Source organism: Limanda limanda, chromosome 1 (assembly GCF_963576545.1).
Source record: "Limanda limanda chromosome 1, fLimLim1.1, whole genome shotgun sequence".
NCBI classification, from domain to species: domain Eukaryota; kingdom Metazoa; phylum Chordata; class Actinopteri; order Pleuronectiformes; family Pleuronectidae; genus Limanda; species Limanda limanda.
The window spans coordinates 37,075,286-37,096,405 of NC_083636.1; the positions used below are offsets into that span (position 1 = coordinate 37,075,286).

The 21,120-nt window shown below is 43.2% G+C and overlaps 1 protein-coding gene across 1 annotated transcript in view; it reads right to left on the reverse strand.

The window, feature by feature from the left end:
• Positions 1 to 21,120, reverse strand: part of si:dkey-112m2.1 (transmembrane protein 132C) — a 94,553-nt gene that overhangs the window by 45,222 nt on the left and 28,211 nt on the right. The window contains exon 2 of the mRNA XM_061075758.1: positions 13,630 to 13,773. Coding sequence (XP_060931741.1) covers positions 13,630 to 13,773 — 144 coding nt within the window. The remainder of the gene's footprint in view (positions 1 to 13,629; positions 13,774 to 21,120) is intronic.

Consider the following 21,120-nt stretch of genomic DNA (forward strand, 5'->3'; position numbering starts at 1 on the left):
CCCCCCCCGCAACACATACGACTCATATGCCACTCATGCAAATTAAATTACACACGATCAATAATGCAGATCCATCCAACGATCACACAGTTGCCTGTCTTATAGGAATCTTTTTTATTATACAAGGCAGGCAGCGAGAAGAGGCCATTTCACCGGTGCATTAGAGGCCCTACGAGTAAACACAGGGAAATAAGCCACTGGAAGATTGCCTAAAAGGATTACAGAATGTATTCAGATATTTTTTTTAATACCAAATTGAATGCTACCCATACCCCTGCGATAAGGCAATTGAAGGAAACAGCGGTTCACAAACATACAAATTAGACCACCCTGAAAGGGTAATTGCTTCGCCTCCCCTGTCCATCATCCGTAAAACTGTACTTTCAAAGGACCATTCACACATTCAAGGACACGCAGGAAAAATGCATTCTCTCTCACTCGCTCACACAAACACACGCCTCCAAAGGTAAACACCCCTTATCGCTAACTTACTTTGCTTTTTTTTTTTTTCCTCCCACGTACGCGTCGTCTAAAGCTCTTCATTTTGTCTGCCGGACTGCATTGTTCTGAACCATTGTTGATTAAGCCGATTACAACATGAACTAATCAACGCTGCTGCGCTCTTCAAGGGCCAAACTAATGGAAGCCTGTTCTTTAATTTCCTTCTTAATCAAATGCAGATAAATAGGTGCACATGTGCTGCACACACACAGACCCGTGGAAACCCTCGGCAGTCAGGTCATTAACATCCGTGCATCTCACTGAAGTATGGAGAGCTGGAATCGGACTTGGCTGAAGGGACCTTTGATTTAAATCAGGTTGTAAATGCAGTCCCTCTGGTCCTGCTCGGACTGGCCATTGATTGTGTGCGTTCAATCCCCCCCCCGTGAGCTCAGCCTGGTGCAATCAGAGAGAACAGCACAAGGCCCTCTGACCTCTGCCCGTGAAGTGAAGAGGACTGAATATCGAACTCCTTTCTCGTTCAATTTTCCCTCATCATTGTTCTGTCAGCTACTCCGGCTCCTAACGACTCTCCAGCATGAAGTAAAGCTGCCTTACAGACACATATTCACTAACCCAAACAATGTACATTTGCATGGACTCGCAGTTCATGGGGTTGTAGTTAAATGTCACCGCTGAATGAACAGACAATCCTTTATTCAAATCAGCCGTGGTACACAAATCTATGCCCAAACTGTGGCTCTGCAGGGTAATTTCACAAATTCGACATGCCCAGCTAACGTATGGTTTACCCACTGCAGGATTACAACGCTGCTCCTGATAACAAACGCATATGTGAGGCGAAAATTCCCACAATTTTCTGATGACAGGAAGAAAAAGCCACATTGTAATTGCCTTGCATTTCAAATGAGGGGTGAAGCGAGTGAGAGGACCTGTCATTGAGATGGGGCGAAGAAGTGATGAAGAGCAGGAAAAAGATTGCCCCGGGCTATTATTACCATATCATGAGAACAATCAATCAAATTGGGTTAAAATGTACATGCTGTTTCAAGGCCACTTAGACGTGCATAATGAGATCATGAAGGCAGCACAGCCTCAGAATGTGGCTCAGAGTCGGCTGCTCGTGCTCCCGGGGCTCCAGGTAACCTACGAGGGATCGAACCCAGTGAGCAGCACAAAGGGATCCACACGGCTCCATGTGTTTGTGCCTTTTATCCTCGGCCTGGTCAACAATGGAGCTTTTGATCGTGCACATTGTAAACATAACTCGAAGATTTAACCTAGAGATCACTGCATACATGAACATCCCCTCGAAATATTTCCATCGAGAGTATCCATTGCTGCTCACCTTATACTTCCCTCTCCATTCTGCTCCTCAAGGACGTGCAAGGACAAATATTCCACTGGGGATGAGGAGGACGTGTCTCACTCACTTTAAAATCGTGTCCCCCTTAGTTGATTATTTTTCCTTCACCAGTGAAGTTGTGTTTTCGTCCACGTTTGTTTGCTTATTCGTTAGTTTGCAGGATTATGCAGAATCAGCTCGACCAATATCATCAGATTCTGTTGAGGGGTGATGTGTGACCCAAGGAGGAACCCGTTCACTTCAGGTGCGGATCCTGATCAAGGGGTGCATCCAGGAAAGTAGTTTTTTACTTTATTTTCAACTTTCTGATATTCATGAGTTTTTGTAATTTGGTGCACACCCAAAGCTAAATCTGGAGTTGGTGAATTTAAAAGTTGTTTCCCAAGGGGACTGTTGGGCCTTGGCAGAGGATTGACCTTTTCTAGCAGCAGTGAGTGCTACGGCCAGGGTTGTGTGTCTGAACGCAGCCTAAAAGCAGAAAACCTGCAGAAACAACTCAAGGCTGAAAAACATGCCAACTTAGCCTTAAGGATTTAAACAGTGCTCTCTGATAGGAGCCACTGGAGCTGCTACACTTATAAACACTAGATAGATAGATAGATAGATAGATAGAGTACTTTATTCATCCCCGAAGGGAAATTAAGTTGTCATAGCAGCCGGTATATTTGAATACAATAAAATACAATACAATACAATAGAATAAAATTAAAAATATTGAGGTAGAAAGAATAAAAAACAGAAGCACAAGATAAAATACAATAAAATAGGTAGATAAGGTGCAGTGACAAGATGATGGTAATAGTACTGATGATATGATGGTAATGGTATTGTTAGAATACAATAAATAGATAGATAAGGTGCATTGGCAAGATGATGGTAAAAGTACTGATGATATGATGGTAATGGTATTGTTACAGTATATAAGAATAGTACAGTATATATAGTATATAATATAACATAATATATATTTATATATGATAGTAATTATACCAATATAAAAGCAGTATATGGTAATAATGGCAGCAACAGTATATATAATAATAATAGTAATGGTGATATAATAATAGTAATTATAACATGTACACATGTATAAATATGTGTATATAGACTTATGTAAACAAGAATATACAGAGAGTATGATATGATATATAGTAGAAGTATGAATATGAATATAAGTATTTGACTATACAATAGGTAATATAATATACTATGAGTCTAAGAATATGTAGGCAGAGTGCTGCTAAAGCATTTAATAGTGGCCTAATGAAATTATAGAATTTAAACAAATAAACTGCAAATGAAACATCATTTATCTGAATGTGTCTGTTATCTATAAAGAAAGCAAAGACTCAGTCATGTTTGTTTTCACCGCCTCACTCCCACCCCACCAATGCTCCTATAGATGTGCGTTTAAAAGCAAGAATATCTGGGATTCCAAGTAGGGTTGCAAAATATTCAAAGTGGGAAACTTTCCATGGGAATTAACGGGAATATACAGGAATATACGGGAATTAATGGGAATAAACTGGAAATGTTGTGGGTAATTTATACTAACTGTATTTACCTTGTCATATACAGACATAAATATAAACATTTTGTTTTGTTATAGGCTGATTTGAGCCCTGAGGAAACTTTGGGCACTTGACTATATGCTTCTGCATCGTTGTGGCATTCTTAACATAGGTCTGCACAGTATTTGCAAATGTACACAGCCTTTCCTTCTACATTGTTTGGGGTGAAATGCCTCCACACATGAGCTAGTGCACATGGCATTGTTCTGTAGAATAAGATGGGAAAAAAGTTTGTAAAAAAACACTGATGCAATGCCAGAGATATAAATAGTTAGCCAAACAATTGGAATCGTCTGTAAAAATATTTTACAATTGATGGATAAATGAATGGAAATAGGCTAGATGAACAGATGAACAATCCTCAATCAGCATGCTAATATATTTTCCCCAGTAATATCATCGAAACTTACCTGACTGGTCCTGCACACTACAGCAGGCCTCAATAGCTCTTCTGTAGTGTGCAGGATGCTGGGAATTACCTGTGCATGTGATGGAAGAATGCACAGTGGAGGGTTAAAATTCAACGTGCAGCGTGTGCTGCATTCCATACATCTTTAAAATAGAGTTTTGAATGATGTTTTTATTGCTCAGTGTCTAATTTGCGTTTTTTTTTTTTTTTTTCAAAATTCCCAAAATTCCCGAGCTTAACTTCCCATGGAAACTTTCCGCCCCTTTGCAACCCTTATCCCAAGTTTAAATAATTCCTTAAAAACCAACTGTCAATTGAATGGTAATCCATGTAATAGTTGTATAAATATGAAAACAACTGACCAACAGACAGAGATTAACTTTACCATCCCTACAAGGGAAATCCCCGGCTCGCTCAGACTCATTGATTCGGACAGAACAAAATTTATATGACAGCAGCGAGATGAGATCCTATCATCACTATACGTGTTTCAGCTGGATGGTGATAAACAGTGGTGTTGAATTATCGCCTGGCAACACAACTGTTTACACACCTCAGCAGGTAATGTCACATAACAATAAAACAGGGAAATAACGGCGCCCTGGATAGAAATCTCGCCCGGCAATATAACAATGCTTAGCAGAGGCAATCTTATCTAACTGGAATCTTTATAGACTATTTATATTAGGTTTGTGACTTTCTTCCATCCCGGGCTCACTGCGGAGTATGCTAATCATTTCAGTCTAAAACAAGCTTGGGGTTTTCACTCCGCAACCCGCCCCCCCCATCGCTCACTTCCTCTGTTTCACAGCAAAAAACCCTCAGAGGCTCGTGTCACTTCCCTCAGCAGATGGCTGGGGCAAACACGGAATGACAAGCCTCGATTACGCCGATGCCTAAAACACGACGGCTGGAAAACAATTTGCATCGCTAACCTATTTTCACACCAGGACTTTACACACACACACACACACACGAGCCACACTTTCTTCATCAAAGCCTCAGTGTGAAACTTTCCACGCAACTTCTCCGCATTCAACATCCTGACCCTGAAATAAATTACACCACACCTGCAAGGAGTGAAAACACACACACACACACATACACCCTCGAATTTTAATTCCATTCATCCTGTTGTGTCGTCCCACAGATGTGCCTCTGTTGTGTTGTTTTTAGACAGCAGCCTTAAGAGCCTTTGCTTTGCAGGGTTTGCGTCACTTGCAACGTCGTCTTGTCAATCTCTCAGAGTATAAACTGTGTTCCCACTAGTTCACAGCAGGAGTCTTCTTTAGCAGTCACAGACGAAAAAATGAATGAAGTAACATGTTTCATGATCCCACGGAGTCTGGAGGTGAAAGGATGCCGCAGGGTTCTGTTTGTTTACTGGTTTTGTTTGTTTGATTGCGTGTGTGTGTGTTTGAGGAAGACAGCACACAGGCTTATGTGTGTACGCACACAGTCGAGACTCAATTAATATTTACTGTACAGAACATATTTGAGTGTTGCATGTTAGAGCATCTTTTAGACGATACTACAGATGTGGCTTAAACTCAATCAGGCTGCAGCACATTCCACACACTCCTGAGCCGTTTTCAGACATGACCTACAGGTAGAATCCGGAGAATTGCTTGGGAGCTGAACAGTTGTGACAGTTTTTCTGTCACACATGCACAACACAGCGGGAGGTTCTCTGCAAAGACACTTTCAACAATTCCTCTGCATTATTCACTGGGGAGATCACGTGACTTCTTAACACACAGACAGGTGTCTTCTATGTGTATGGCTCCACTTTTTCAGCTATAGACATCAGTGTGTCCATAATATGTGTGATTGTTTTCCTAAAGATAGTGTTTATTCCAGGGATATGGTGAAAATGTAAAATAAATCCCTATAATGCCCTGTTATGCCCTAAACAAGTGAAACATCCCGGATCTGCCTCTTTCTGCAGATCCGTGCCAACATGTTATGGATTTTTTTCTTGGTCCTCACCCATCTTTCCAGAGAGCTTCATGAAAATCCTTTCTGTGGTTTTTACTACTGACAATATGATGGAAAGGGATGAAAACTAAACCTCCTCCTCCTTCGCAGAGGTAAACAGCATCAGGGCACTTTTTAGTCCAGGCCACAGCAGGCTGGAGCTAACCCATATTTGTCCCACTTGCAATATGGCACAAGTCTAAATTAAATGCTGTCACTAAAAGAGAGGTTACGGCCCCACAAGGTTCAATAAACAGCGAGGGACAGTAAATCTGTCCTGCTCTGATTCAGAGTGCTGCGATAAAATAGTCTCGTAAAGAGAGTAAAATATTTTTCATGAACCACAAACTGTTGTGAATGAGCGAGTTTAAGGTGCTGTGGAGATTTCTTTAATTGACTTGTGTGGGAACAGCTTCACACCAGTGGTCCTCCTCATTCTGTTTGAGACCATCATTCAGGGCCAGAAGCCTCCACTTTGATGAGCCAGCAGAAAATCAGCTCGCGAGCAAGGAAGAGGTAAATTAGAGTCATAACCTAATGTCTTGTAATTTTTTATTACGCCTGGCTAGTCTCATAATGTAGAACATAGAATTCTGCTGCCCACAGTGTGTGATAGTGAACTGAGTGTCTTTGGGCTGGGCCTGATAATACTGATGACTAATTAAGGAACATGTAACAAAATTTGTCGAAGCCACCATGAGAAATTATAATGGGAGAATCTATTGATTGAGAAAATATTCTACTATACTATACTAGCAGCTCTAATCAAACGTAAATAAAGTGTATATTTATCTGGCCATCCTTGGATGCTCAGCAGAGACTCTTAAGCTTCCTTATGACACACAAACTGCTCTTCACCTTGGGATGGTGATCGCTAAGAAACTTATTCTTCTGGCTTGGAAGTCTACTTCTCCACCCTGCTTCACACACTGGCTTAATGAGATGTTCTCTGTAATTCAAATGGAAAAACTGCGTCACCACAAAGGCAACAGACAGAAAAAGTTTGAGAGAACATCGGGACCTGCTTTGGCACAGTGCAATATATCTTTAACTCCACAACAACCCTGACCTACCTGGCTACATTAGTTGATGTAGTATATTGCTCTGTTCACTTATTCGTTTTACCTGGTCCTATATTTTAGATAGGGCTAATGTGAGAACATTCCCGAAAGACCATATATGTAATTGAGTAATCTGTCTGGCAGCTTGTTTTTATTTTTGTTGTTTGTTTTTGGTGTGTGATTTTACCCTATGTTTTGTTTTGTTTTTGTTTGTAAATTTGTATTATGTATTGTCAACACTTTGTTATGTATCTGAAAATTGTAAATAAAGTATTCAAAAAAAAAGAAAAAGAAAGTGTATATTTGTCACAAGTAAATATGTAACTTCAGCCACTAGGGGGCGTCTCAATCAAAACAACGACAAAATTTGATGAGGTAGTGAAGCAACACGGGATCAAATGCGGATGAAGATCTCATCAGGCGTAAATCACCTTCATGGATGAGGTAATGTTTGAAAATTGTATTTACGTTGCCCAACATACGACGATTAATAATTAATAATCACGATCAATCACAAATGACCAATACAAACATTTGGAAGGACAAAGAAAAGTGGCCTTGCTTAATGTGTGAACTTCCTGTTTGTTCTTTATATGCTAATATGGCTCTGGCATTGCAGCTTCATCCAAACTGAAAAAGATCCATAACTCAAAGGATCTACTTCAACAAACGGATCAAACTAGGGACGTTGGTTCATGTTTGCAAAAAACGAATCTTTGAAGTCCAGCGTGTTTCTCTTATTCATGTGTTAATTTGAGAGAGCGCGCAGACTGAGAAATGTCAGCCATTAAATTCAGTTTACTTTAATTAGCTGTTGGACGCCGTGCCTCACCTCCAGCAATTACAAATCGAAGTCTCACCGCGGCGTGGACAAGCTCCTGATTGACACTCCGAGTTCAGGCCCGGCTGCCGCAGCAACACAACCTCCCTTTGTTTCCTTCTCTCACTTCGTCCCCTCCATCAAACAGAGGCTCCAAATTGTGTTAGCTTTCATTAAAAAAGAAATGGAGGGAGCCAGACGCAGCCGGAGTACCTGACGTGCATGGCTTATGACTCTCTCTCTGATTGTGATTATCCTAAAGCCACAACTCCATTGACACGGAGGACCCTCCCACCCCACTCACATCAACATGTGCAGGCACAGAGAGAGAGAGAGTGTGTGTGTGTGTGTGTGTGTGTGTGTGTGTGTGTGATTCCCAAGTGTGTGTGCATTCCCGTGCTTAATTAAGCCAACAGCTGATGGGGTTTTGAGTTTTGTAGCACCCGCAGCAAAACGAATTTGAATGAGCTTGTCGATGAGGAGAAGCAGCTTCCACTTCCATGGTAACGCCGTGAGGACGCAGGACTCGCTGCTGAAGGACAGCATTTGAATGTCCTCGTATATCTTCATAACAGAGCAGCCAGTATTGTCTTCATGAGCATTGCACCACGTTGATCCTGCATCAGTCAGATTTATTACAGCCTGGAGACTCAGTGCACGGCCGTGTGCATAGCAACACATCTGGGGACGAATCTGCGTGACACAGGCTTTGTGATAAGAAGGACGTGACGTGATTGATTTCGTACTCGCAGCCAAGGCAACTGACAGATTAAAGACTAAATGCACCAACCGCACCATCCCCACTCCATCTTTAAAACACCTTCATCTTCTCAGTCTTGTTTCCATATATTTACGAAACAAGAAATACAGATGCAGTAACTGCGGATCTCCTCCAGTAGCTTGTTCTCTAGCTACTTTCTGCAACTGGATTAGCCTAAACCTAAACCCAACCGTGTGAAGAAAGGAACATACATTTTTGAGTAAACTTCAATAAATGGTCAGAAACGTAGTTAAAGGGACTCTTACCTTTGTTGCATTTGAGAATTACAGCACATTCGAATCATCCCGCCTTCCTCCAATGCCCCACCCCCTCGTTCCCATCCGCGGTGTTTTTTCTTTTGTTTTTCCCCCTGGGAGCGGCTGTTTCAGTACGCCGTGGACCACTTTGGTCTGCCATCGTCAGTCGCTACGGTCGCTACTCGCTACTGTCTGCCGTGGAATCAAAACAAACCCTCTAGTTGAGGACGCGCCTTGATGACGCGGGCCCGAATGCGCCACAAGAAGCAGACGGAAAACCTGCATGTCCATGCATCAAACAGACAGGTCTGTCGGCCAATAAGGTCCTTCGGTCCGAAGAATTTTATTGGTTGAAGTTTTCACTAAATATTACGAGAGTGAAATAATTGTTTGCTTTAACTCCTGGTGGGTCTGTCTTACATTTTAGAGTGTCATTACCTTATTAATACCAATTTAACCTTATCCACAAAAAGTGTAAAAATGCAACAAAGGTAAGAGTCCCTTTAAGGCACATTATTGACCAATCTCAAAATTCAATGATTGGCTGATTAAAAACCTGGTCTGAGGTCAGTGATGCATCTGACTGTTATTGCAGGGTCAGTTTATCCAGATTTAAATATGAGTCCTGGATATATCGAGCATATGCGTGTTGTACAACCTGTGCACATAGAGATAGTCTGCTTGCTTCATGCTTCCATTTCACGCGTGAACAGATGTGTTTTCCTCTGCATAGATTCGTTCTTTCTCCCCACCTGGAAAATCTGAGCGGAGGCAACTCTGATTGGTTTATAGTATGTTACACTCAAAACACATCCATAACAACATAACATTTAAAAAAGGTACCATAAAAATAAAATCAATGCACCAGACACAGCCTTGCTTTCCCTTGTCAGTAATCAAGCGAAAGGGGAATTAGAAATGTGATAAACGTCTGTGATGATCCTCACTTCAGCCCGTCTGTACGGTTCTGTGTGTTATTTTTATTGTGAGTGGGTTTTAAGACAACGTCACAGTGATGTCGTCTCTACCTTGACCCAGAAAAGACACGCTGCCGTCGCTGCTGTTTATCTTCCAGCTCGAGGCGTTGATGAGCTTCAGCGACATCAGCAGACGTGTCCTCTCGAACGCTTCGCCTTCCATCTTCCATACAGCCCTCGTTTCCGTGAAGATCTTTGAGCACTTAACCTGCCTGATGCAGTGTCTTCCCACGGGACTGAATTCAAATGACTCAACAAGTATGGATCTATTACTGCGGAACGGGAGAGAGTGTGTCGAAAAAGGAAATCCTGACAGGTACCAGATAAAAGCCCAAAGATATTTAAGGAAATTACTATCGAGGCCTTTAGAGGTAGTTTAAAAATTATCCTTAGTTGTAGCTTAAAGTCATTATTTTCTGTTGAAAATGGTTCTGAAAAATATCTTCCATGAAGAGGCTCGATAACTGCAAAAGCTTTTTCCTTTCCTGAAAGGGAGAATTTGACCGGACGAGTGAGAATCCAGAGAGCTTGTTTTGTTCCAGTTTAGAAATCAGAGGCACAAACCAGGTGTGCGCCTGAGAAAAACCTTGAAAGCATCGCGGCCACAGCAGGTGTCGCATTATCACTTCAATACCTCAAGGTAGTCTTTTGTCCAAGTGCAGAACTGTGGAGCAAAATACCAGATTGGACGTGTGTGACCTTGATTTGGGCCAGTCCTGTATAATTCAAATTCTCTCCTCGGCCGGGACCCGTGAAAGAGACGCATGCAAATGATGGACGACTTGTCATTCATCACTGTCGTCACCTCGACGCCCCGGGAGGAAATGGCAGCGCGGCCAAGGGTGTGTCACTTCCTGTGCGCAGCCACTTTGTCTTCCCCTGAAACCGTTTAGCTGCAGAGTTGAATGTCACGTACAGTAAATCCTCGCACGCCCACAAGACACACGTTATTATTCACTAATGGACACAATGTCACGTAAGCATCAATCTCCCACGCACCAGCGCACATACATGTTCTCAATTCTTTTGTTGTGACCGAATATTTGCATTTGTTGAACTTTTCGGAATGTATGTAATTACCCAGCAGCGACAAAGCTAATTATACACAAGCTGGCTTAAAGTAAACTTTTCAAACATATGCAATACATAACACTTCCTGAAGTCATACTTATAGGATTACCCAATGGATTTGGGTTTATTTGAACTACTATCCATACTCTGCATGCTGCACCGCGGGTTTCTAGATGAAATTCCTGCCATTCAAAAAGCCTTTTTAGCAATTTCATTTCTTACTGGCTATAAAAACAGCTTTAGATATTCTAAGCTTTGTAGTAAACATTTGTTTGACTCAGAATCCTGTCGGTATTTTCACAGTCAACACAGTTTCGAGTGTCTATTGAACCGCAGCCTCTTTGCAGTAATGAATAAAGAAGCTGCTGAAGATTCATCTCTTCTTTTCACAATATCTATGTGAGCTTATTTTGAAGTTGTTCTTTTATTTTCGACCACATAGCTCATTGATGTAACAAATCAGATTTGTTTGAGCATCTTTAAAATTCATCATCAGTTTTCAAAAAGGTTCACCACTGAATTGTGGTGAAACCCCTGTCGGATATAAACACTGTGATGGATCACTCACCTCGAGGGAGCAGCAAGTCTCTGCTGATGGAATTTTTATAGTTGAACTGAAAAGCTTAAAATATCTTTTTCTTAAAGGAATTTAATGCTTTGGAAATGTTGAGTCTTAATGTAAAACATGAATAAAATGTATTTAAGGGGATAAAACGTATGTAGCCACCATTCAGGTAAATGAATGAGACAGTGACTGACTTCTCAAGACTGTTGCTTGGTAAGAAATTTAAAAGTACTCCTATTAGTTACTTTTAATATTAGTTTAATGAAATTCTGCTTTCTCTCTTTTATTTATAAATAAAACTGTGATTCATTTTGAATCTGTCAACTCTGCTTGGCTTCAACCCAAGGTTCATGTTTCTGTGAAATCGTTAACATTTGATCTGGTTAGTTCAAGTTTCACATTTTTATCTGAGGAGCTCAGTAAAAACTTCTGTATGACATAAATCCTGTCATCATCATCATCCTATGTGGGCTGCGTCTACCTGCACTTGACTTTGATCTGTTTTGAGGGCGGGCCTTCATCTGATGTCTGTTCTGCTGTTGTATTTGCTGACTCTTTCAATTTGAATGAAGAAAAGGAATTCATTTCGTAATTGTATTGCTGCTGTTACATCATTATGGAATCATATCCAGCAACATGAACGTCTTCATCGTTTAAACAGGATTTCATTAAAGGTAAAGACTACAAGCAATCCTGAGTAGGGATGGGTATCGTTTGGTTTTTATCCGATACCGGTTCCTAACCGATACTTTTAAAACGATACCGGTTCCTAAACGGTGCCTGAACCGATACTTTTTTCAAAAAAGTGCACAAAACGATACTTGACTAAGAAAGGCTTTTTTTATTGCCAAATATATTAACTGTTTAAAGTAGATTATAAATATAAATAAATACAAAACCCTTTTTAACTTAAAACTATGAATAACATACGAACTGTTAACAAAAGTTTACACTATACTTAAATAAATAAAAATAAATACAAAACACACACACTCTGACTCGTGACTCTGACTTCAGTGCCTGAGCCAAATGAAGACTGAGGGTCGCTTTTCCATCACTCGGAGACCCCCCCCCCACCCCCCACCCCCCGTCTCCGCGGCTGGGGCTGTCGCAGGCAGGCTTCAGCCCCCCGCCTTCGTGCCCCTAACATGCGGTCGCTTTTATGAAACATTTCTCGGCGTGGTCTTCGTTCCTCCCGCCCCCGAGCCTTTCCAAGCCGACCCGGAGCAGGTCGCGACGCAACGCCAGGGAGGAAATGCGCCCGGCGGGGGGGGGGGGGCAGCCAGATCAATCAGGTCCTCAAACAGGTCCTCATACGGGTGTGAACACTGCAGTAACCTCTCAGAGTTTCTCACACTGAGTTTTTCCTGCCGGGGAGAGGTCTCACGAGGAGATCCCCCCACCTGCACGGAAGCCCTGACGCACGCGGGGCGCGGGCAGCGCGGAGACAAGAGTCTGTCCACCGGGGGTCCGCGGCCGCGGGGGCCTCCGGGGGCCCGGCGGGAGCCGCCGCTTCCCGTGAAGGAAGGAGCGGAAGTGTGAGGAGGCGGGACGAGCGGAGACCTCAGGCTTCGATTGGCTCAGGCACCGAAATGAGGCACCGAAATCTCCGTTGCATTTCGGTCCAGGTAGGTACCGGTTGTATTGGAACCGGTTCCATATTGGAACCGGTTCTCGGTACCCAACCCTAATCCTGAGAGCTGCTTCTGTTTCTTTTTCTTCTTCTTCTATTGTTTAATGCCGTCTCAACTTCCTGCACTTGGTCTAAACTATCCAAAGGAAGGGTCAGTCCACATCTTTTGGTCCGTTGGTGTGGACCATGGTCCTTTGCACCTTTCACCCCTGTTATCTTTTTTGGACTAAACTGAAAAGTCAGAAGGTCCAGATCAATCAGGTCCTCAAACAGGTCCTCATACGGGTGTGAACACTGCAGTAACCTCTCAGAGTTTCTCACACTGAGTTTTTCCTGCAGGAGGATGTGTCCTAATGTTCTGTCCAATAAAGAACAGGTCACCCGATGCAGCGCTGTGACTCCGTGATGTATTTTAGGAAAACAGCGGAAATCTATAGTGACACCGTGTTCTGGACAATACATTTTATTGACTGCGCTTGGGACTGACCAGAGACCTGCGTGCAAGGCAGTGCCAAGGAATGAGTGGGTCAGATGCTGAGTCATGTTCTCTTTCAGCCTCACTGTTTGCACTCGCTCGCTCCACCGACAGCTGCCCGAGAAGTGAATGATTGTCCGGTCGTTCAGCCGGGAGTTCAGTTCACATTTCCTTCATTCATCATATCCATTCATCCCGTAGACGTAGGCAAAGTGACGACTGTACCTTTGGCCGAAGCTGTTCTCCTTCCTCCGGCAGTGGAGGGTGACGACCCTGTGACCTTCACTCCGGACGTCCTGGCTCACCGTCCACGCCACCGGGTTACTGGCTCTGGCTCCGAGGAACGCCACGCCATCCTTCAGCCGGACCCTAAAACACACACACAAGGGCAGAAGTTAGAAGAAAAGCCCTGAAAATAAGACAGTATTTGAACTGTCACCAGAGCAGACCACAAAATAAACTTTAGAGTTTTAAAAAACACACTCTTATGCCATATTCCTTCTTTCGCGACACATACAAACCCCCTCAGAAGAAAAACATCAAATGAGGCAACGATTAAATTGTGTCGCACAAAAACAAACACTCCCATACAGACACTCAACTAGAGACTGGACATAAAAATAATTGGACCACAGGAAGGGACTGAAAAACATGCATCATTATTATAAAACCTCCTAAACTGAAGCAAAGAAAGAAGTTTGCAGCTGCTGAGTCGTTAAAAAACAAGACAAAAATAGAGTTATAAAAAGGTTTCTCATTCATTTGGAATAGTTCTTGTATAATATCATGTAATAGACCTTGTGAGATTGTTCTCCGGATGAATTTTGCTTCAGGAAACTTAGGTACAAGCCAAATTATTTCATTTCCAGTGCTGGAAACTAGCATCAGGAGAACAGATGGAGTGTTGGCTGAATTGAAATGATTGCGGGTCACGTGTCAGGAGTTCAAATTAACCTTCTTTGAGTGTACTTATTAAATGAAATAGTCTTTCCCTGTAATATCTCATCATTAAAAACAATAAAAGGAGACAAACTTCATTCCAGAGAGGTTTGGGTCATCTCACCTCTGCCCCGGCCCCCCAACCCCGTTTTGTCCCTCTATCACTTCCATTACTCCTGGTCACAGTCTGTGGGAGGCCACACAGGTGCCTGAGAACCGTGACCCCCCCCTTCCGCTGGTAAACCGACGCCATTACTCTCCTTCTCCTCCTGTCTCAGATGAAGTTACCGTGAAGTACAGGAGCTGCTCTCGGTACTTCCTCTCCCAACATGACAAATTGTTCTTATTCAATCCACTGGTACAAATGGGGCAGAACATGTGTCTTTGTGTGTGTGTGTGTGTGTGTGTGTGATTGTGTGTGTGTGTGCGCGCAAATCTTACAACAGCACAAAAAGGTGAGGAGAAAGACACAGTTCTATTCAGCAGAACATGAACGACGGGTAATTTCTCCCCACATCAATATAATTGGAGACTGTCCTCGTTCTGCAAAGAGACTTCTAAAAGATGAGGGAAAAAGAAAGAATATATCTGAGCTTTAACAGCGGAGATAATGACATGATAAACCATGCAGCAGCCCTCAGAAGAGCACAGTCATTTCATCTTCCATGTTCAACCAGGTCGCCTTGATCTTCTCCCGGCTGCAGGGGCAGGAATAACTGGCCTGAGCCGAGATAAAGGCTGCCGGGGCGGACGCCGTGGACAACAACCAGGAGGAGACCACTGATTGCCCGTCTGCCCTCCTGCTTCCCACTCGTCACCTCGGCCACAGCACAGTAATTACCGGAGGCTCACGAGGCAGATTCAGCCCGACACTGAACCGCAGTGATAATCAACTAATGACTCTTACGGTAAACTTTGTGCCGTATTGATCAAACGCAAATTCCAATTTGAGGTATGCGAAGGTAGAGGTGATCTGAGAGCAGCAACTTTTCACTCTCTTTTATTTATTTTTTTTGCAAACTAGTGGTGAAAAGTTTTCGTGATTGCATTAGTGCTCAGCTTGATGACCGATTGATTGTTTCAGTCGTTAACCTCCGCCGGCGCCAGGGAGGTTATTTGCTTCCCCCCGGTTCATTTGTTTGTGGGTTTGTTTGGAAGTGAAATTATGCAAAAAAAACACAACGCCGATTCCTATGGAATTGTGAGGAGGGGCGGGGCATTACCCAAAGGGAGAAGACATTAAAATAAGGTGCAGATCTGGATCATTGTTAGATTTTTGGGGCCTTTTCACTGATTTCCAGGAAATGATTCATAGATATTGATCTTGATGAGAAAATAGGCACATTGAGTGGACTGATATCAATGAGTGTGCAGAGTGGTGCAGATTGATTAAATGTAAAGGGACTATTGGGTCTTGGCAGAGGGACGCGCTCCCAGGGCCACAAAAAATGTGAATAAGAAAGAAGATGTTCTGTTTGTTGGCGTTTGGACAAAAGAGAGAGAGCGATGTCAGAAACTCCTCTGGGCTCTTATGATGTTGTGGTCGGCATTTCATAGAATAATTGATTCATCGAGTCATCAATAAATCTCTACACTCGATGGTTGATGACAGGATCAATGTTAATATCAATGAACTTTGAAGCACAGCTGAACTACAAAGTCCGAATACAACCCATGGTCCGAGTCCTGTGAAATCCAAATTACTTCTAATTACTAATTTATTTCTTTCTCTCTTTTCTCTCTCGTTTGCGTCATCCTCTGTTTCTCTCGTATTCATTCACAACTTGACACACAGAACCGAGCATGTGCTGCAGCCGACGAGCAAGGGGCCAAATTAACAAATGGCATTTTGCAAATGAGATTTGTTTGGCTAATATGATTTGGGGTGAGGGAGAGGAGGGGGAGGCAATAAAGGAAAGCAATTTGAAGGAGGGGAAGCCCCCCCCCCCCTTTTACATGCATCAGCACATGAAGGCGCCCCATTAATTCCATGAAACCCTGCATCACCGGGATGAGTATTTACAGATGAGATGAGGCTCTCCCTGATTGATGCTCGGAAATGACACCCCGGGAACGGCCACTGCCCGGATAACATGTCAACACACCTGCACTCTGCCTCTCGCATGCTGAATGAAATACGCCACCAGAGCGCATTAATATTAATATCCTTCACAGAGCACAACATTACATGGAACACAAACACTTCTGAATAACTTAAAGGCTGCGTGAGACCAGGTATTTTGTGCAAACAGCTCCTCAGGTAGTAGACATAAACTGTCAGTGTATTACCAGAACAATAAAAACTTTAACAACAAAATGAAACCCAAAATCCCCACAGTGATATTGATACCTAAAAAGTTTAAAGATGCACCAAACTGCCTTGCAAAGACATTTACTGTTCAGGATGAAATTCACTTTTTCAATGATAACGATCGCTTAAATCTCGGCAATTTATTAACAAATTTGTCCTGAAGAGTCACAGTTTAATACACTGCACATTTAGGGCAAGACAGATTTGTATTGTATCTGAAAACAAATGAAAAATAGTTTACTTAGGCAAAGAGGGTGAAGAGAAGGCACAGTAAATGTCTCTAAAACTAACTGCACCAAATTTCATTGATGGCGACTGGACAGAACGGAAAGGACGAAACTGCAGGAGCTCTTTACAAGCTGTCGTTCAAAAACATATCTTTCGACGTCTCGTGGTTCCCATGACAATACGAGTCAATGGGACACGAGGTCTGGGTTTTTGCCGAAGTCTGAGAATATCATGTGAAAGGTCTGGAAGAAAGGTTTGGAAGAGAAAGGTGCTAGAGCAGAAAGAGGTGGTGGTTTAATACCAGAGACCGAGCGGGCAGATTAGAAAAGACAGGCTTTGTATTAGTGGCGGATGAAAAACGACAGAGGATGAAGGGAAACAGTCAGGAGAGAAGAGGGGTTGTTTTATTGGCTCAAGGGGTAAAATAACAGCTTGTAGTCACCTCGGGTTATTTTTGTCTATTCAGGTCTTATATCTCCCACAACAAGAGAAGAGGACGTGTCAGTGTCATCCTCAGGAGACCATTTGCAAGATGTTCCCCTGCATTGAGCTTTAAGTTGAAATAATGATGACGAAAGGGGAGAGAAACAGGAGGAAAATGGTTCCCTGTATTGTTGTTCACGTGGCAACAAATCATGACTGCGGCAAAGATGGAGACGGAGAAATGAGAGGAGTCGATCACTTCTCTCACACACACACACACACACACACACACACACACACACACACACACACACACACACACACACACACACACACACACACACACACACGGGTGTCTGTGTCGAGATCTGATATAATGTTAACTCATTGTGAGAGAGTGGAGCTGGTGGAGGAGACTAACCTTTAGTGGAGATAAATGAAAGTGAGAACAATTGCTCTTATATCAGCTCCGCCACAAAGGAACCATCTGTGGCTGCTCCATCAAAGAGTGGGGGGGCCACATGGAGGAGAGCTGTAATACAGCCATAGTGAGTTCATGTATAACCAGCTATTGGCTTCATCGTTAACTAAACCCCGATGAAAAGAATCCAACCACTGAAAGGAAGATCGCAAATCAGTCAGGCTGCTACATAGATAACAAATGGTTTAGCATGTTTTACAATTTAATTTTCAAAAAGGTAGTTTAGCCAAATTCAATATACCGCAGATGAGAGCGAGCGAATCACAACGAGCTACTTTAGTCGGCCCACGTCTCTTAATTCTCAAACACCTGCAGCCAAATCGAGTTATGAAATAAACGCACAAGCTGTTTGGCCCGGAGTCCCGTTTCCTTCCTTCCACTCTGCATTCCTCTGCCGTCTAAACAAAAAAAACAATGTCCGTCACCTCTGGGTATAATTGAATTAGACGGTAGCCAATGACAGGTGAGCCCAGCTGGGAGCCGGCTCGATAAATTAGGAAGGTGAAACAGGGGCTTTCGCTGGAGATGCTCTGAGTCAATTAGCTGAGGAATAGTTGTCGGAGTGTTTTTAGGGGCGAGTGGACACAGAAGATGTGGAGATAAAGAGAGAGCTAATTCAATTAATGAGTTTGATGCTGTTCCTCCCATTATCTGAGCTAGTTAAAAGTGCTGGCGCGTGGCAACACTGCGAACGGGGGGGCACACGATTAACACAATCAGATAAAGACTCTCACCAGACAAAGCTCGTCTCCGCCCGTGCATTCTGCCGTCCGACCCTTTTGTCTCACTTTCAGCGTCTCTTTTCATACGCCCCTGTGTCTAATCGATTCCTTCCTTCCTTCCTTCCCTGCCTCCTTCCCTACCTACGCACACTCAAGCCTATATCTCACATCACTCCTAATCACTCTCCTTCACCAGACATCCCCCGTTTAGCCTCGCTGCCCCACACAGTTTTTTTTGTTATTAATTTTGAAGGGAACCAAACAGCCTGCACTCTGTTGGTCACTCTAATTCCCTTTATATAATTACTTCAGTTTGCTCGGCTAACCTTCATCAGGTAATTTGAAGGTCTACCAAGTGAAATGCCTCGATTAAGTGGGAAGGACTGAAAGGCAGCGTGTACGGTTTATATTCTTCTCTGTAATTAAGACTTTGTGGCGCACAATAACTGTTTTGAAAGTTGTTATGCACACTCGCAGTGAGTCTCAAGGTCTAGACAAATTCATGATTTACCAGGAAAACCTAGACGAGACCTTCATGGTTATCAAAGGATGAATCCTGGAGATGTTTGAGAGCCCCGGACTATTCCTCTAGTTCCACAAGGTGGTTGACGTTGGTATTTCGAATTTAAACATGTCGCCAACTGCTTTATAGATGACCTTGTTGTGCATGTTTTTAATGGACAATTTGTGTAACCTGTTTTGTTCCCATTGCATCAAGCCTCACAAGACACTAGCATTACTGCAGACTCAAGGTATTTCTCAGTTAATCTCCTAACTTGTGTTCCTGCAGATTTGGGAAACAGTCAAACCCCAATTGAGTTCCAGTACAACGTCAACATGTAGCCGGGCAGTGTTGGGAAGGATACTTTCAAAACGTATTCCGTTACAGAATACAGAATACATGCCCAAAAATGTAATCTGTAACGTATTCCATTACATTAACTAATCTGAGTAACGTATTCTGAATACTTGGAATACTTCCGGTTTGTATTGCATTTTTTAAGTGTATGATTGCGGCGTTGTTATAGTCAGTGGAGCAGCAGCAGTTTAAACTCTCTCTCCACCGATGCTGCGGGCCCGCTGGATGTCCGGCTCCCATCCACTCCACCTCTGTGCGGGTCCCACCGGACGCTGAAGGACCCCCCCCCCCTGCGCCAAGGCTGCCTCGCGCCGTGCAGCGATCGTTTCGGCGTTGAGTCTATTTTTTTTTGCGCTTGACGCGAGCGTATCGCTCCATGAAACACACTGAAAAATGATTTTAAACGATATTGATGACATTTTATATGATATAAATGATAAAGTATGCATCCCATAGTTTGTATTCCCCTTCTGTTGTCCTGGAGTTTTAATTTTACCAATTTTACCGATCACATTATTAAATGCCCCCCTCTGCCCATCCACTACAGACACACAAGCAGTCATAAAGATAAAAAGAGGGGGGGGGGCGGAGAATATGTAATTTACCCTCGACACCCGACAATGAACGGAGCAAACAGCGGAGAAGTTCTTGAAGATAGATGACATTAAATTGGGACGCTGTTGCAGTTAATGTTGGAGCAACAAGTGACCATATGCTTTTATACTACTGGGTCAACGGGTGATATTATTAGCGCTGCCCGGCGCTTCAGCGTCCGGTGTGAACCCGGCGTGCCTCGCTGGCCTCCTGCAGAGCAGTGACAGCGGAGCTCTGGGAGCGCAGGTCGGTCTTCTCTCACCAGGCGCTGGAAGGGCAGCTGCGGATCAGCAGCTCCGTAGATTTCTGGTAGCGACGGAACTCTCTCAGAGCCTCGGTCACGGGCCTGTAACGGTCCCGAGCCGGTCGCGGTGAGGCTCTTTCACGCCACCGGGGTCCGGGCGCTCTTACGGCAGCCCTGATCTCCAGCTGCTTCCTGGGGGCTTTGCCGCCGGTGGATTTACGAGAGAGTGAATAAACTCGAGAAGTACCGTCATGTAATCCACTGATTTCAACAATGTAACTGTATTCTGAATACCATCTATTTATTTTGTAACTGTAACGGAATACAGTTACTCATAATTTGTATTCTAAATACGTAACGCCGTTACATGTATTCCGTTACTCCCCAACACTGTAGCCGGGTAAGTGTTCTCCGTTCGTCTTGTTTATTGAGAGCTTACTCGTGTGGGATTCGGGTCGACAGGATTCTGCCAGAGGCTCAAAATGTACATTAACCAATTAAAATTGAAATGTGGTCCCAGTTTATCCCAATAATTCCTGTTTGAAAATATTATTTGTTTTTTTTTCAGAGTTGCGAGTACCCACCAGTGTGTTGCTTCACGTCATCTCAGTACCTTGCTGCCCAGACTTCAGGTTGTGTCACTGTGCTCCTTGTCTTTGTGGAGACATCGTGTTTTATCGAGCCCTGTGGCAATTTACAGCTCACTCTGTTGTCTGTGTTTTTGATATATGATAAGACTCCTGGTTTGGAAAATGAAACTTGGTCTCAGAGTTCAAATATAACATTCGTCTCTGCTACTGTTTCTGTATATGTGAAGCTGAAATGCTTTTAAATACATGACTTGTTGAACAGTTGGACAAAGGTGCTGCCTCTGTGGACTCTTATGTTCAGATACACCACCAGGTTAAGAAATAT